We start from the raw sequence: 17,216 nt of genomic DNA on the forward strand, positions 1-17,216 counted from the left end.
AGTGAAACTAGGGTCAATAATTGCAACACTTGGGCTGAGGCCGGGTGACAAGTGCTGGAGACCAGCCTGAGGTACACAGTGAGATTGCCCTTTTACCTAGAATATAAACAAACAAAAACCAATAATAACTTTAAAGAAGACAGGACTCGCTCTAAAGCCTCTAGTGCAAATCCCTGGTAAGTAGGCACTGCCGTAGCTCTGTCTTACTGGGGTGGAGTCTGGAATTGATGGAAAGAAGTTATTTTTTCCCAGTGAGTTTGGGTTTTGTCTTCACCCGGGAAGCAGAGTTTCTTCCAGTAAGTGTGAACCACTCACACCTGGCTGGTGGTTGGGGTCTGGAGCGGACCCCAGCGTTGTCTGGCAGCCTCGGGGGCCCGGCGGCTCCTCCCCACTGGCGGCGGAGAGAGACGGGGCGGGGCACGGAGCCCCAGTCCAGCCGGGCCCAGCCCAGTCCTCGCCAGTGCCCGGAGGCCCAGGCGGATCTCAGGGTCCAGAACAACGCAGGCAAGTGAGGGGGCTGCGGCCAGTGGAGGTGGGGACCGTAGGCCGGCGGGGAATGGAAGAGGCTTGGGGCGGCGCCTGAACTTTTCTGGCACGCGCGGGTCGAGCCAGAGTAGGGTCCTTTCGTCCTGCCCGTTCCAGTCTTCACTTTCCTTGTGCGCCTGGGCAGGACATATGGCCGGGGTTTCCGCCACCACATTCGGTGCGCACCCGCGAGCTGACCTGCAACTTGCAGGGTGCTCCACTCAGTGGCTGAGTGGCTTGTTTGTTTGAGGACATGTCCCTAACTCCGAGGCCCCAGAGTGGCCGTGCTGCAAGTGAGATGGAGGTTGTCCTGATCCTCAGCTGGTGGGGAGAGGGACGGAGGGAAAGAGGGAGGGAGCCAGCCAAGGGCTTAGGACCCACCCGGGGCTGTCTGAGCTTGTCCTGGCGTCTCCAGGCTGAGTAAAGACAGGTGAAGAAGAGCTACCTAAGGTGAGGGGGTGAGGAGAGGAGGGGAGGGAAGTAGGGAGGAAGCCCTGGCACAGTGAAGCCAGTGGGCCAACCTCACTGGTCTAGAGAAGAGGCCATTCCTACTCTTAACCTGGTGCTCCTTGTTCTGTTCCTTTGCTCTCTAATTCAAAAGCCTAACAGAAACTACCGTCAAGCTGGTGAACTTTTTTTTTTTTTTTTTTTTTTGAGACAGTTTCACTCAGTAGCCCAGTCAAGCCTTGAACTTGTTTCAATACTTCTGCCTTAGATTCTTAAAGTGCTGGGAGTATACAGGTGGAAGTTGTAATGCCGCCCCCCCCCCCCCACACACACACACCTCTTTAGGTCAGAGTAAAAATTCAAACGAAACAGGGAAACGGGAAAAGGGAAAGCAGGTCGGGGAGGACCGAGGACCGGGAGGGAACTAGATCAGGAGGAAGGAAAGGCTCTCTGCCAGGCAGAGCCTGGACTAGGCTTGGCTCTGCCGGGTCCTGTGTCCCTCCCAACCCCTGGGCCTCCCAACCCAGTCACTCACTCCACTGTGGCCTATGGGTGGTGGTGCCCATGGGGCTGGGGGGCAACCTAAACACCGGATAAGTGGGGAGAACTGTCGTGGAAGGTCTGTCAGGTGTCTGGTTCTCTGGAACTCTGAAATATTTATTTCAGTGGTGAGCTTTGGTTTCAAAGCTGGTGTCTTTGGCCTGGCCAGTGGTGGTAGGGCAAGCCAGGTGCTTCTTTGGGCTGCTCTGCCTGCCTCAAACAGGCCACCATACTTCTCCTCTTCACTTGCCTGTTCTTACCTCTCAGTCCTGGGGCCCTGGTCTTGGTTTATAGTTTCAAGGGAAGTGAGACCATTGCTTCAAGGGTCCTGCCTTCCTGTCTGACTTCAGGGCTGCGAGTGTAAAACTGGGCAGATCAGAGAGGTAATAACATATTAGTTGGCAAGCAGTTGAAGCTCATGGGCTAGGGTAATAGGCACTTAGGCTTCCTCACTTAGGCTCAGCTTCTTCATTAAGAATGGGGGATCCCCAGAGAGAAGCCATCTATAGCACAGCACATCCAAACCCAAGACCTCTCACCAGGGGCCTTTAAGACAGTAGAAGCGGTGGTGGCTCAAGCCTTTAATCCCAGCACTTGGGAGGCAGAGGCAGGCAGATTTCTGAGTTCGAGGCCAGCCTGGTCTACAGAGTGAGTTCCAGGACAGCCAGGGCTACACAGAGAAACCCTGTCTTGAAAAGACAGTAGAAGCACCAGGACTGTGTGTGTGGTGGTGCACACCTTTCATGCCAGAGGCTGAGTGAGGCAAGAGTGGTCTGAGTTACAGGGCAAGTGCCTGCCTCACAGAACAGTAACAACACTGGCGTACAGCACCTATTCTTCTCAGAAGACAAAGGCAAAAGGAGGATTTCAAGCCAGGCTTAGGACCTGAAGCCAACCTGGACTGTAGAGTGAGACCATAACCCAACAAGCCACCGTTGAAGGGATGAACAAATCTTCAGAGGGCCTTCAGTTCCCTTGGGAATGCTGAACAAGAACTGACCTTGATAGACTCTTCCAGACTTAACCTAAGATTTTGGGAGTCTAGGCCAGAACGGGACTTATTTTGAAGTAGGAACAGGAACAGATGCAGAAGTCCACAGGCCTCTACTTGCATTGGTCAGGGAGGAAGGTAAGACTTCCTTACCTAGAATGGTCAGTACGATTCCTATGACGCAGGGGTGATGTTTAGGGTTGCTACTTTCCTGGTTCTGTGCTGCCTAGATTTCCTCCATGCCATGCTATAAATCCTACCATGGAGGTTTCAATAGCTGCTGGACGTAAGGGAGGGAGCAGACCCTCCAGGGATCCTGGCATTCAGCTGATGTGAGAACGAGGGCATGTCTGGTCCACCTATCCATGGGTTCTTACAGCCCCAGTCTTGAACTTGTGATCTTTCTGCTTGAGCCAACCTAGTGCTAGGGTTACAGGTGTAGACCACCATGCCCCTTTAATATGTGGTTCTTTTAAAAAAAAAATGTATTTACTTATTTGTGTGCAAGGGTGAGTGCATGCATATGGGGGTCCAGAGGACAGCTCAGGGGAGTCAGTCCTCTTCTTTCACCGTGTGGCTTCTAGGGATCCAACTTTGGTTGTTAGGCTTGGCAGCAAGAGCCCTAACCTGCTGATCCAAGAAGCTTTTTTTTTTCTTTCTTATATCAGTTTTATTTAAAACACAAATAAGTATTTCTCTTTTGTACCAACAAGATTTTTTGCTTGGTTTTGAGGGACAGGCTGGTGAAAGCATTGGGTTTTAAGAGACAGATAAGGACATGAGGTTTTTCTTAGGGTTGGGTCCTCGTGTAATAAATAGGTTGCCTGGGTCAGCATTACACAGGCTGTGAAGAGTGGAAACATCTTAGGGGCAGAGAGTGAGAGTTAATGGCCACCCTCTTGCCGAGAACATGCCATGTGCCTCTGCCTCTGTATATGTCCTAGGTATTACTAGAGGCACCCAGTCAGTGTGTAGATTCCCAGGTGTGTGTGGGTGGGGTGGGGATGGGGTGGCTATGTCATTCTGCTCTGAAGCTTTCTGCCCTGTTAGCCTGTTTATACAGAATCAAACAGGCAAGGCTGCAGTGGATTTTGATCTTTCAGCCTAGGATATACCCATCTTATAGATGTAAAAATGGAGCCTGAAAGTGGAAAGTGACCTACCCCAATTCATGTACTGGAGTCAGTACCAACACCAGGCAAAGGATTAGGTGTCTGCTCCTACACTGGAGACTCGGGCAAAGATAGGAAAAGGACCATATCCACTGTGCACTCAACTCTGCTGGTCTTTACCACCTCCCCCTCAGCGCTGTGCTCTGCTAACCAGGTGAGGGTGTCTCAGGTGTCTTCCCTGGCAGACAAGCACCCAAAATCAGTCATCAAATTCAAATCTGTCCCTGCTGCTTGCAAACTGCCTTCCTTGGATGTTTGAATCCTAAACCCCACGCATTTCCCCCTGAAATTTCCAACTGGCTGTTTTGAGATAGGCCATTGCTACGTAGCCTTGGCTGGTCTCACTAGTAGCTCAGGCTGGCTTTGAATCCTGCTTTTAGCCTCCTGAGTGCTCACATTACAGGTGTGTCCCACTATTCTTGGCTCTCAGGTATAGCATTTTTATTGGAGCTGTGATCTTTTGTGACCATCAGAAGTACCTTACTTGATTACTAAGTACTGACCTTGCCACTCTTAGGTGGCTCTTCCTTCTCCACCCCTCTGTGATTTTCCATTATGGTCTGATTAATACTCCTGTTCTTCTGCTTGTCTCCCCTCCTAACCTGAAGATAACACAGACGGGCGGGGCCTTTGTGTCAAAAATAGCAGCAGCCCTGATAATGGCTTCCTCTCCCTTTCTTTCTTTCTTTCTTTCTTTCTTTCTTTCTTTCTTTCTTTCTTTCTTTCTTTCTTTCTTTCTTTCTTTCTTTCTAGTTTGAGACAGAGTCTTACTGTGTAGCTCTGGCTGTCCAGAAACTCACTTTGTAGACTATGCTGGACTCTAACTCAGAGATCTGCCTGCCTCTGACTCCTGAGTACTGGAATTAAAGGCGTGTGCCGCCACCACTTGGCCCTCTTTCTCAATAAGCACACGAAGGCCACTTTGACTGGTGATGTGGCTGGGATTCTGAGATTACAACCCCACAATACAATTCTGTCCTCTGAGATAAGGGTGGTGGAGAAGCTGCTGGGCTGGGCCTTTCTATAGTCTCTAGGACTTGGCACTCTGTTTCAGTGGATCCAGAGAGAGGGACTCTAGAGGTGGGAGCTGGGCAGTGGTCTAGAGCCTGGGAGGAACATAATGGTTGGCAGGACGAGCAAGAAACAATGGGAACTGGAGAGGGTGCTTTGTTCTGGCACCTGTGGCTGAGCTTTCAGATACTGGGCCAGGATGGGAAGGAAAGTTCTAAATTCCTTAACACACACCCCCTGCCCCAAGATAGTATCTCACTATCATTTCCTGGCCAGCCTGGAACTTGCTAAGAATAGGCTGGCCTTGAATTCAGAGATCCCCCTGCCTCTGCTAGAATTAAAAGCATGAAGTACAATACCTGGCCCAGAAGTTACAAATTCTTGGCCAAGAGGGCCTGCCCTGAGCTGGAGCTTTTGGGTTTCCTGGTTCTAGCTGACACCTCACTGTTTGGATTCCCCTCTACTTCACCTCTTAATCCTGAGGCCAGGCCACCCTAAGGGTATGATGTTGGTTCTGGGTTCCTGGCTGCTTCCTTCACTTCTCTGTCCCAGTGGCTGTGTGCTGGGTGGGAGGTGTTTTCTTGGGGAGGCTAGAGAGAAGCAGCTAGGCATGGAGACCTGGGTGTGGGTGGGGCTTCCTGAGATGCATGCTGAACAATTTTTCCATTCTGGTCTGGTTCCTGGCATTCAGGAGGGCAAGCTGCCTGCACTGCTCTTCTCTGTCCTTCTCTCCAGATACACCCTCTTGGTTGTAATCTCAGTAGCTCAGCCTTCTAGCTACAGATTCCAGGGTCTTAACACTTGATATGCCATAAGAGAGCTAGAGCCAGATGACCTCAGCAGGCCAGGTACAGAGTCAGACCCGAGTCAACCCAGGGTTTAGTGGGGGAACTGCTTCCCCGATTCTTCCCTGAAAACCTTGGCCACCAACAAACCCTACTGTTTGGCCCAGTACACACTCCTGCTGCCACGGTGACTGAGTCAGGGAGGGGCTCTGGATTTTCTCTGACATGGATGGATTACCTGAGAAAGGTACAAGCTGAGACATGGAACTGCTGGGATGGGGCAAAGTCTGGACACTGATCACAAGCTGGGGTTTGCTCATAGAGAAGCTGGATGCCTCTCAACTAGGAAAATGCTTATAGTTCTCTGTGGTCCCTGGAGCCTGGGAAGCTCTCACAGCCCTGAGTGAACCCAGAAGACCTGACTCTGCCTTATCTGTACTCTGTCTCCAGGTCTCTTTTCTGTCCTTGTCCTTCCTACTCTTTTCCTTCTCTAGTCATCCCCATGCCTCAGCCTAGCTAGGAGAATGACTGACTACTCCCCCTAGGGTAGTGCTGGCTAGCCCAGACCTCAGCCCTGGTGAAGCCTTGGTGGAAGGGTCCTCATGGAGGCTAGGCAGAAGCTGGGGCCTGCTTAGAAGCCACCATGGGGGTTCTGGGTTCCAGAGGCTTTTGCTGATCTGACAGGTATTGTCCCTGCTGTGGCTCAGAGGTGACTGTACTGTGGCAGAGGCTGGAGACTTTCTGGTTGGTACAGAACAAGGGTTTTATTCTCTCGCACCCAGGGTCAGACAGCAGGGATTGCATTGTAACTTAGGATCAGCTTGTCTTAAGTGGGTGGGTGTCTAGATTCTGCCGTTTTGAGTCTCCTTTGCTGATGGATAGGACTGGAGTGCACTGTGGAGGGGCTGAATCGTTGGGCATCCACTTCTGTGTAAGCCTGCTATTATCACTGGAGGATTTGAGACCAAAGTCATGGGAGATGGCTAAGAAATTAGGATAGATAGACTATCCAAATAAGGGACTCAAAAAGGACAGCAGAGTCAGCCTGGGGGTATGCCTTGACTTCGTTATACCCTGTGAGGTGTCTCTGACCAACTCTCTTCATTCTCCTAAACCTTGGTGTCTCTGTAATAGCAATGCTTACCTGCTGGCATACTCTACGGAGTCAGAATTTACAGCTGGAAAGAGCCAGAGTGTATCCCTTGTTAGGCTGGACATTGTTCTAAGAGCTTGGGCCTGCTTTTCTTTCCTTTCCTTTCCTTTTCTTTTTAAATTAACTTATTTTATATGCATTGGTGTTCTGCCTGCTTGTATGCATGAGGGTGCCAGATTCCCTGGAACTGGAGTTAGACAGCTGTGAACTGCCATGTGGATGCATGTGGGTGCATGTGGATGCAGGACCTCTGGAAGAGCAGCCAGTGCTCTTAACTGCTGAGCCATCTCTCCAGCCCCCTCAGTGTGTTTATTCTCTCTTGATGTTTACGGTTCCTTGGGAGGCACTGTTAGCTGGTGTTGAAGATGGTGAACCCATCTTCCAGGTGAAAACACTGATGCACAGCATCATCTCTGGTCCAGAAGGGCAGAGGAGGACTCAGAGAGCTATGCTGGGATCAGGCAGGTCCACTGGCAAATTCCTACCAGCATGACTACCAGCATGCCCCAGCAGGGTCAGGGAGGACAGGAGGGAGGCCCATGAGTCAGCTGCTAAGCTACCCTAGACCCTGGAGCCCCATCCCAGGCAGTGAATCACTGTAGCCATTCAGTTGGGAAGAGGGAGGGGCCCCTGTATGCTGAACAAAAAGGCAGGCCCTGCACGGTCAGTTTCCCAGGGTCATAGTCAGCTCTTAGAGCTGTCATTGAGCCCTGAGATCACTCAACCACCCCATTTCACACATGCCTTATGAAAGTGTCAGGTCATTGTGACATCATGGCTTGGTGGCACTGTTGGGACTCTAACAACAGGGCCTTTCCTAGCAGGGCCTTTTAGGACTGTTTAGCCATCGGCCTGCACCACCATCCCAATGGAGGATGTCAGATAGACCTAGATAACTGAGATATGGGCCATGGTGAAATGACAGGCACCTCTATATCAAAGGTAAACTTGCTTTGTTCTCTTCCCATTCACCAGCATGCCATCCTTTCTGTGGACTCAGAGGGGACTTGGAGAGGGAGATAGGGTTTAGGGGAACAAGGCTTTCGCTCCAAAGGTTGGGGCAGGGAAAACCTGCTTCTTTTATCTTGCTTGTGACTACTCTGTCCTTTCATGGACTCAGAACTCTCCAAACCAGTTGCAGTGGCTGATCGTAGGCTCGCTCTCCACTCGGAGTGTCCCATTATCCAGCTGCTCTGCCCTGCTCAATGCCTGACTCCCATGCTCCCCTGCCTGGCTCACCTCTCACACCCTCGCTGTCTAGAGGGGCTTTCTTCTCTCTGGCTTGACACATTCTTGCTCTGGGGAGATGGAGAACGGCTTTCCTCAGTGTGACCTGCTCAGAGACCTGGCTGTTACTCGATCCTAACTGATTGCCCTTGTGACTAACTCCTGTTGTCCTGAGAAGAGACGTGAATGTCCTCTATCTGATCTCTGAGCCGCACCGAGGGCCCTGAAAGAGAAGCTGGGACTTTCCTGCTTCCAGCAGCGGCTCCAAAGGTGCAGCTGACCTGGATCTTCAAGTCTTTCCTATAGGGCAGGGGCTAACTCTGTCACAGAGTGTACATGGGAAGGGGCGGTTCTATGAAAGAAATAAGGACACCATTTCCTTAGCTTGTCTCCGTCCTCCTCTCTGCCATATCTAGATGTGCCTGTCATTTCATCATGTGTCCTCAGGCTGTGATGAACTCAGCAAAGGAGGCCTAGGGAGTACAGCAGAGCACAAAGGACACACACCACCACCCAAGGCACTCCATTCAGGGTTCTAGGACTGTGGGAGCCACTTGACTCTGCCGGGCCTTGCTGCACACTTCAAGTGGGCGTAGCACCTGGGTTTCCACCAAGCTGCAGGGCTCTCCTGTCAGGCATTCCATCCTGTGCCCTCACTTCTCAGCTTACTTTCCTTGACCCTCCCTGACACTGCTGCTGGGGAGATTCCAGGGACCCCCTTTCCAGGGAGCTCTGGAGTACTGGCAAGAGCAGTGAAGGGAGCAGCAGGCACAGGCTGCCACATGCCTCTGATGGGATGAGAACTGAAGAGTCCTGTCTCCTGCCTGCCCTGTCCCTCCCTCTGGGGCCTGGCAGTTCTGACACAGAGGCAGGATTGTTTTCTTCCTCTGCTTTCCTGCTCAGCTTCTAGCTAGGCTCCACCCTGTATCTGGCCCTCAAGCCTGCTGCTCCAGCCAGCTGCTATGGGGGCTGGGTTGACCCCTCCAAAGGGTCCCAGCTGGTCAGCCCTGTGACTCACCAGGAAGTTCTTCTAGGGGCCATCTAGCTTCTTCCCCTGGTTCTGCTGTCAAGCCACCACTGCAAGGTTTCCTTACAGGAGAACAGGGAGTTCCCAGGCTGCCATTCTCTTCTGTTGCTCTGATGCTCAGCTGTGAGCTGGTCGTCTGACTAATCCCCACTCCTACTCTCCTATGGCCAGGGAAGGGGAGGCCCCAGATAAAGGCTGCTGTTAGAGATTATAAAAGGCAAGGGCTGGCCCAGTGGGGTGTTGGCCTGTGGGCAGTGAGTGGCATGTGTAAGCTACAGACATAGTCTAGAAAGGAGCAAGGGTGGGGCAAACAGCCAGGAACTCATGACTGACTGCTTGTTTCCTATTGCAGGTCCCAGAAGCTGGGGTTTCCCCTCAGGCCTTGAGTGGCCATGTCCAATCCCACTGCCCCACCTCCCTATGAGGACCACAACCCTCTGTACCCTGGCCCTTCACCTCCTGGGGGTTACGGGTCGCCGTCTGTCCTGCCAGGTGGCTACCCTGCCTACCCTGCCTACCCTCAACCTGGTTACGGCCACCCTGCTGGCTACCCACAGCCAATTCCTCCTGTCCATCCAATGCCCATGAACTACGGTGAGTCATGGAAGGTGGCTGGGGGTTGGTGGGAGGAGGTAGAGCTTAGGACTAAGGAAGCTTTACATTCCCTTCCCCTTACCATCCCCTTTGATACCTTTTCCTCTTCCTGTCCCACCTTCCCCTTAACCTCCTGTTCTTCCCTTCAGCCACTTGCTGGCCTATGTATTAAGTAAGGAGACTGAGATCTTAAGACATGTACCAGAACTTACACCCAGAAACGGTAGCTAGGTGAAGTAATGGCTTCTAAGTGGTTGCATAAGGAACCATTTCTGTTTCTCAGCAAGGCTGTTGCCACTGTGTGTGGGCACCATTTCTTCCTTAGGAACCCTAAGCACTTTTTGTTTTAATATCCTAGGGCTGACACATCTCCATCCTTTATATTCAGTCTGATTTTTGCCAACAGCCAAAATACCATGGTTGCCCAGTGAAGGTGAGGTTAGACTATAGTAAACCTCTTCTTCCTGGGGGGATTTTGCATTTCTTTTTGGTACAAGATACTGAACTCAGGTCATTACATGTTAAGCATATGCTCTGCCTATGGGCTATACTCCAACTCCTTTTGGGTTGATTTTGGAAGTAGTTCCCAAAGAAGCATTTATGGAATGTTAGTGGCTTGCAGTAGCCTCAGTGTCCCAGAGCCAGTGAGTGTATGGCCAGCTCTTATCTGGACATGTATTCTGAGGCAGATCCTAGGATCTCACAGGTGGCCATTTGTGCATTGTGAAGCCTGCTGTAGACACAGCCCATGCCCTCCTGTACCCACTTTCTGTGTTCTTCCCTCTCTCTTTGCTCCTCTACTCCCACGGCCACTGTTCCGCCAGCCCAGTCCCACTCCTTAGATGCCACTGATTCCCTAGATGGCGATGCCAGTATCCTGTCTCCAGTGAGCAGGCTGGGCACGGCCTGCAGCAGATGCCTGCTGACAGAACAGCTCTTTCTCACCTAAGCCAAGCTGGTGTCACTCTGAGGGTGCCTCTTGATAAGAGTCTGTGGGTTACAAGTGTGTCTTTTGTACAGAGGTATCTGAGCCTTGGTTTGTGACACGAAGGTCAAGGGTGCTTTGAGATGGAAGCTATGTGTCCTAAGTCTCCAGATGGTTTGATGTGATCTGCCTCTGGTCCTAGGCCATGACTATAATGAGGAGAGAGCAGGAAGTGAAAGCTTTGGTCCTGGAGAATGGGATGACCGGAAAGTCCGACATGCCTTCATCCAAAAGGTAAGAAATGGGCTGGGGCTTAGGGGACAACTAGGTTCAGGTACACATTCCCACACAAACGTCTTAGCTGCCTACCTCTGCACCTTCCTCAGAGGGATGCCCCTCTTTATGATTCCCATTGCCCTGACTTTGTTTTGGTTTTGTTTTTTGTTTGTTTTTTCCTAGACAGGGTTTCTCTGTGTGGCCCTATCTGTCCTGGAACTCACTCTGTAGACCAGGCTAGCCTCGAACTCAGAAATCCGCCTGCCTCTGCCTCCCAAGTGCTGGGATTAAAGGCGTGCGCCACCACTGCCGGCCATAACCCTTCTTTCAATCCTTGTCACAGAAAGCTGCTGTTAGTACAGGAGCAGGCAGAGAAAGTGAGCAGTATACTCTAAGCTGACTATAAGTTGGATGCTGGGTAGGTGGAAAGGGACCAAGAGACAGCTGGAGTGGCAGAGGGGTCCCTTCCAGGCCAGACTGCAGTCAGGGAAGAATGTCTGAGGACTCGAAAAGTGGAGCCTTCCAAATTACAGTCATTGCTTATCTTTTCAAGACTGATTTTATTTTTAATTAAGGTGTGTGTGCGCAAACACACACATGTGTATGTGTGTGCATGCGTGTGAGTGTAGTATCCAAGGAATCCAGAAGAAAGCATCAGATCCCCTGGAGCTAGGGTTGGATACAGGTAACACGAGCTGCCTGGTGCTGTTCTGGGAACTGAGCTCTGGTCCATGAGCAATATATGTTCTTAACCATTAAGCCTTTCAAATTAAAAGCAGGCCCCTTGTACACTAACAAGACGGGGGTGAGGTAGGTGGGCAGAGGCCTTGGCACTGACTGTCCTTCAGGGAGAGGCTAGGATGAGATTTGAGCTCTATCCCTGGCTGTTTGTTCTAGGTGTACTGCATCATTTCCGTCCAGCTGCTCATCACTGTGGCCATCATTGCTATCTTCACCTTTGTGTGAGTCTCTCCTTTTCTCAGCCTGGGTTACCTGCTAGGCTGCCCATGGAGGGGTGGCTCTCAGCTGGAGGCGGACGACCACAGGATGACTCCTTTCTTGGCATCTTCTGTTTCGCAGGGAACCAGTCAGCGAATATGTGAGGAGCAATGTGGCTGTGTACTACGTGTCCTAGTGAGTGCAGGGTGTTGCTGCTGGGAAGGGAGGGGACAGGAGGCAGCTGACCAGCTTTGTGTAGGGCAGAACTATGCCCTAGAAGAAAGGGCTTCCCAGAAACTGTGCCAGTCTCCAGGCAGGGGCAGAAGAGTGACTGAGGAGTAACATCATGGAGTGCTGGGACAGGACAGGACAGGACCAGGCAGACATGGGTGATGAACTGTGACTTCATGGCACTGCCGAGAGGCTCTCCATGATCACCCTGTACTACCTTTAGGTCATATTAGGCCAGGAGCAGGCCGGGGAGGGGGTGTCCTGCCCTATAGCTGTGTCCCATCTCTTCCCCCAGCGCTGTCTTCCTTGTCACCTACGTGATCCTTGCCTGCTGCCAGGGACCCAGGTGAGTGTTGGAGACCCTGACAAGAGGAGAGCAGAAAGTGGGACAGGGACAAATTATTATAAAGGGTTTATATAGTGGAGAGAGACCTACAAGGAGTACTGATGAGGGACAAGAGGCCAGCTATGTTACAGAGTAGTGTGTGATGCCCACTTGGCTATATCTGTCTTACAAGATATGTAAGAGTCATATATACAAGATATGGACCTGGCTGGAGAGATGGCTCAGTGGTTAAGAGCACTCACTGACTGCTTGTCCAGAGGTCCTGAGTTTAATTTCCAGCAACCACACAGTGGCTCACAACCATCTATAATGGGTCTGATGCCCTCTTCTGTTGTGTCTGAAGAGAGCAAATGGTGTATTCATATACATAAAATAAGTAAGTAAATGTTAAAAAAAAAAGATATGGACCATTTCAAGTATTTAATAAACAGAAAAGAAAATAAAAAAGGGAGGAAGTAGCAAGATGGCTCAACAGGTATAGGTACTTTCCATCACGCCTAATGATCTGAGTTTAAGGCCCGAAACCCACATGTTGGAAAGAAAATGATTCTCACAAGCTGTCCTCTGACCTCCACATGTGTGCAATGGTACATGTACACACACACACACATGCATACATATATAATAAACAATTAAAAACACAAAAGGGAAAGTTACTATATCCCTATCAGGAAGAACTCAAGGTTTAGAGAGGCCGAGGACTTTGTCACAGTCACACAGTGGACATGAGAGCTGTAAACAAGCCCTGGCCATGCTGGCTCCACAGGGAAGGACTGTGTCAGGTTATCCTTGTGTAAATACCTGAGTACCCTCTCTAAGGAAAAGGCTTATTTCTTAGGAGCTAAGGACTTCCTTCAGCTGAAGGACTGCTAAGATATAATGGGCCCAAGTGTGTGTCTGTCTGTCTGTCTCTCTCTCTGCAGACGCCGATTCCCATGGAACGTCATCCTGCTAACCATCTTTGTAAGTCTAGAAGGGAAATGGGAGACCTACTGGGGAAAGGGTTGGGGACACCCTTGTCCTTGGCTGGCCCTGCTCTTGCTTTCCTCTGTGGCTGTTCCTCCCAATACAGTTACATCTACCCCCAGCTCTGGCAGGGCCATGGCGACCACAGTATTGGGGCTGGAGCTTAGAGCCTGATACCATGTTGAACCATACTCAAGAGCTCATCCTGTTCTATTCTCTCCTTCCCTTAGACTTTGGCTTTGGGCTTTATGACAGGCACTATTTCCAGGTATGTTCAAGGACAGTCCTCCATGCTCTTGGGGAGGGAATGTTGTGGGGGGCTGGGTGGACTATGGGCATAAGCCTGAACACAGGGAGTCTCTACTTATGGCTTATGCTTCCTTTTCCCCAGTATGTATGAAACCAAAGCTGTCATCATAGCAATGATCATCACTGCTGTGGTGTCCATTTCTGTCACCATCTTCTGCTTTCAGACTAAGGTGAGGATGGGGAAGGCCCTTCCTTGGCACCCTGCCTTCGTACACACACACACACACACACACACACTCTGGGTTTGGCACTTGGGCAGGCATGGGAGGGCCCAGACCCTTGCAGACCCTAGCCTAATCCCCTGCTCCCATGTCTGTACTTGCCAAGTTGCTTCCTGTATGGTATGTGTCCTTAGCATGTCAATGTCACTGCCATGCTCCCAGGAGCAGCACTGGGACCCCACAACTGGGGCTCAGGGTCAGTCCTCTGGTTTGCTAAGGATGGCAGTTATCTGATGTGCCTCTTTCTCCCTTTCTGCTAGGTGGACTTCACCTCATGTACAGGCCTCTTCTGTGTGCTGGGAATAGTGCTGATGGTGACTGGTATTGTCACAAGCATAGTGCTGTTCTTTGAATATGTGAGTGTCCTACCACGAGGGCAGGCAGAACCCAAGCAGCAGACTTCCTATGGAGTGGGGGTGGGCTCTGGCTAACATACCTCTCCATTGGCCAATGCAGGCACCAACATAATACCATCCTTTTGGGTTAGGTTATAACAGATTTCTTTCAGGTAGGTGGTAAACCATAGTCCCTTAGGTCCTGAATAGCACCACTCAGTTCCTATAGGAAGTGGTAGGTTACAGAGACCAGGTTCTGTGAGACAAACCTGAAGGACCAAGTTAGGCCTGGATGGAAGGGGCCCTGAGATTGCTGGTTCTGATGCCTTCTTTGCTTCCAGTCAGCTAAGGGGGGAGCACAGGGCTTGCGGGGGGGGGGGGGGGAAGGATCAGAACGAGAGGTGCTGCCCCGCTCACCATGGCTGGTTTTGGCCTGTGCACAGGCACATGGCAGTAGTGTTGACCAGGGTGGCAGGTTGCTGGGGGGCTTCTCTAAATTGTCCCTAAGGTGGGTTGTAGGAGCCAGTGAGCTGCATCCATAGGCTGCTGGGAGCTCACTGTCACAGGCTCTTCAAACAGCATGCACTGGGCTTGGCCCTCATGACTTTTACTCAGCTGCCTTGTTTCTAGGACCTACAGTAGTACCTTACTTGTTTCTAGGACCTACAGTAGACACTCCTGTACTTTAGTAGCTTTCAGTTTGGCTTAATGTTTAATGTGGACATTGCAGGACAGCCTTTGCTGCCTCTAGCAGATAAATCACATTCTCAGTTCCTCCCAGGATCTAGAGAGGCAGGATGGGGCATCCTGGAGATAGTTTCCCTACCTCCTGTAGCTGGAGTCCCAGGGTCAGCTGGCTCTTGTGGGCCTGCTTTGGTCATGCTTTGTTCAGCTTCCTAATGCCATATTGTGCTATTTCATAGATTTACTGGCTCCACATGGTCTATGCAGCTGTGGGGGCCATCTGTTTCACCCTGGTAAGTTTGTTCCCTTTTCTGGGAAGGGGGCTGAGATGGTGGAGTTTAGGCAGCTTGGGAGGTGGGGAGGAGCCATGGACCACTGTTCTCTTTCTTATGTAGGTGTTTTACAAGTTTCTGACACCCCTGCTGTGTTCTGTTCTTATTGCTGGCTGGGTGACAGCTGTGTGTCAGTCTTTGGTAGACTAGTGAACTGCTCAAGGGCAGAAACCATGCATCGCACTACTCCTTAGTGACTCCATTAGTGAGCTATAAGGCTGGCCCAGGGCCCTCAGGACATTGTGCTGGCAGGAAATGAGCCCTGGACTCCGAGCTCCTAGGTACTCATGTCTGGTTTCCCTGCAGTTCCTGGCTTATGACACACAGCTGGTCCTGGGGAACCGGAAGCATACCATCAGCCCAGAGGACTACATCACAGGCGCCCTGCAGATCTACACAGATATAGTCTACATCTTCACCTTTGTGCTCCAGCTCCTAGGAAATCGAGACTGAAATATAGAGAGATGTCCCTTTCAGTGGCCTGGGACTCACCCTTTCCTATTGGGCTGGGCCCTAGTTCCCATATCCCCTCAAATAATCTGCTCAGTTTCCTCTCCATCCAGGGGATGGGAGGGTCTCTGGCTGTGTTCTATGAGAGCCATGATGCTGGGGTTACTGGCACCTCTTGCCCTTGGTGGGCTTGGTAAGAACTAGACTGAAGGTGTATCTCCTTCCCTTTACCCACGACGAGTATGCACCAAACTTTTCGTGTGTGTGTGTGTTTGTGTGTGTGTGTGTGTGTGTGTGTGTGTGTGTGTGTGTAGGGGGAGTAGGGAGCCTGTGAACACAGGAACTCTGAGGTGAAGAGGCTCCCCTCCCACCTCAGCCACAGGGTTCTAGGCTAGGAGCTGGAGCTGCTCCCCTCCTGGATCCAATAAAGCCGGATGCTTTGCCCCCCGCTCCAGTGCTCACAGGCCAGTCACGCTGTCTGAGTTCTTAGGCTTCGCATCTCTTAGCTTTAGAAGCTAGAGAGACCTGTGCCCTGGGGTCTCTCTGTTCCAACCCCAACTTCCAGTAACATTATTTATCCAGCATCGATTATTTATCTGGGCTATGGGAAATGACAGTGAGCAAAGTTCATTCAGTATGGGGCTAACACAGAATGGCATCCACCCTGGCTGGTACCCATCTTGGCTACCATCCAGACCCACAGAGCTTCGAGCCTTCTGAGGCTTTTAAAATCTGACCTAGGGGGACCTCCTACTTTGCTCTGACACACAGAGGTGGAGGTCAGCAAGTGATGTGGATTGTGGGATCCTGGGTGTGGCTGGGAAGCAGTCTGGGTGAGAGATGAGTGGGGACAGGGAAAGTGCCTTGGGTGCCCTCTCTGGTCTGAGAAACACTGAAGTCTACTCTGGTGCACAGTGACCTTTCTCTCTAACACAAGTTCAATCTGTTCTATATTCCCACTGGGAGATTTCAGACTAAAACGCCCTCTTCAAGCCAGCTGCTGCTCGCTATGTAATCCAAGTGCCTCCAGCTGGTACCAGGGTGGGGATAGAAGCCAGTTTATCAGTTGGGGTAGAAACCTTACTAGCCCAAGGACATAGAGCTTTTCTGTCCAGTACTTGATTCTGAATATGTCACAAAGGGACACAACTAGAAATGTAATAAAGCTTTATGGCAGGAAGATCTTGAGTGGCTATGGCTTTCTTGACTGTAAGGTGGTAACACGTTCTATGGAACCAAGCAGACTTTCTTGGCACAGTTCTTGGTGATGGGTGAGACAGGCTGCCGAAATGACAGCAGGTGCCCAAGTCTGCAGTATTGGCTCCAGAAGGGGGTTCTCACCATCCTGTTGGATCACCTGTATATCTGTAAAAAGCAGCCTAGCTTTAATTTCTCCATGAAGCTGTGTCTTTATAATTTTTTTTTCCAGACAGGAAAGGGGCTAGACCATGGATTTAGAATCTCTTGGAAACTAGTTTCTCTTACAAAGGAGGAAAATGAGGCCCAGAGAGGCTGACATATTTAGATACATTTTTTAAAAAAATTTTCTTCCACACCCTGAATACTACGTTTGATTTTTTGTTTCTTTTGTTTTGAGGCAAGGTCTCTTTATTATTTTGCTCTGGCTGTCTTGGAACCCTGGCTTCAAACTCAAAGATCCACCTGCCTCTGCTTTCTAAGTGCTGGGATTAAAGATATCCATGCCTGACTAATTTTAACCGGTTTAGGCT

At 50.8% G+C, this 17,216-nt stretch overlaps 2 protein-coding genes across 4 annotated transcripts in view; one reads left to right on the forward strand and one right to left on the reverse strand.

The window, feature by feature from the left end:
• The window catches only part of Pnkd (PNKD metallo-beta-lactamase domain containing), a 74,719-nt gene that overhangs the window by 54,825 nt on the left and 2,678 nt on the right, over positions 1–17,216 (reverse strand). The window lies entirely within an intron of this gene.
• Positions 40–16,666, forward strand: Tmbim1 (transmembrane BAX inhibitor motif containing 1). 3 transcript variants are annotated; one of them, XM_076931679.1, is made up of 12 exons: positions 40–176; positions 9,231–9,472; positions 10,600–10,691; positions 11,571–11,635; positions 11,754–11,807; positions 12,139–12,189; positions 13,113–13,152; positions 13,386–13,423; positions 13,547–13,634; positions 13,946–14,041; positions 14,944–14,997; positions 15,343–15,633. In XM_076931679.1, exons 2-12 carry the CDS (start codon positions 9,271–9,273, stop codon positions 15,487–15,489), a joined length of 927 nt encoding a protein of 308 aa, XP_076787794.1. In that variant the 5' UTR covers positions 40–176; positions 9,231–9,270; the 3' UTR covers positions 15,490–15,633. The 3 variants fall into 3 exon arrangements, with proteins under 3 accessions (XP_076787794.1, XP_034353772.1, XP_034353773.1); XM_034497881.2 differs by lacking the exon at positions 40–176 and adding an exon at positions 367–504 and having other exon boundaries at positions 15,343–16,666; XM_034497882.2 differs by lacking the exon at positions 40–176 and adding an exon at positions 7,443–7,566.

This window comes from Arvicanthis niloticus, chromosome 3 (genome assembly GCF_011762505.2).
Source record: "Arvicanthis niloticus isolate mArvNil1 chromosome 3, mArvNil1.pat.X, whole genome shotgun sequence".
Classification (NCBI taxonomy): domain Eukaryota; kingdom Metazoa; phylum Chordata; class Mammalia; order Rodentia; family Muridae; genus Arvicanthis; species Arvicanthis niloticus.

Excerpts from the sequence above, each read along its gene's own strand:
- Tmbim1 (XM_076931679.1), top strand. The coding sequence starts at position 9,271 with ATGTCCAATCCCACTGCCCCACCTCCCTATGAGGACCACAACCCTCTG. Across the intron at positions 9,473-10,599 it reads TCCAATGCCCATGAACTACG|GCCATGACTATAATGAGGAG; the intron begins GTGAGTCATGGA and ends CTCTGGTCCTAG. Across the intron at positions 13,424-13,546 it reads ATGACAGGCACTATTTCCAG|TATGTATGAAACCAAAGCTG; the intron begins GTATGTTCAAGG and ends CCTTTTCCCCAG.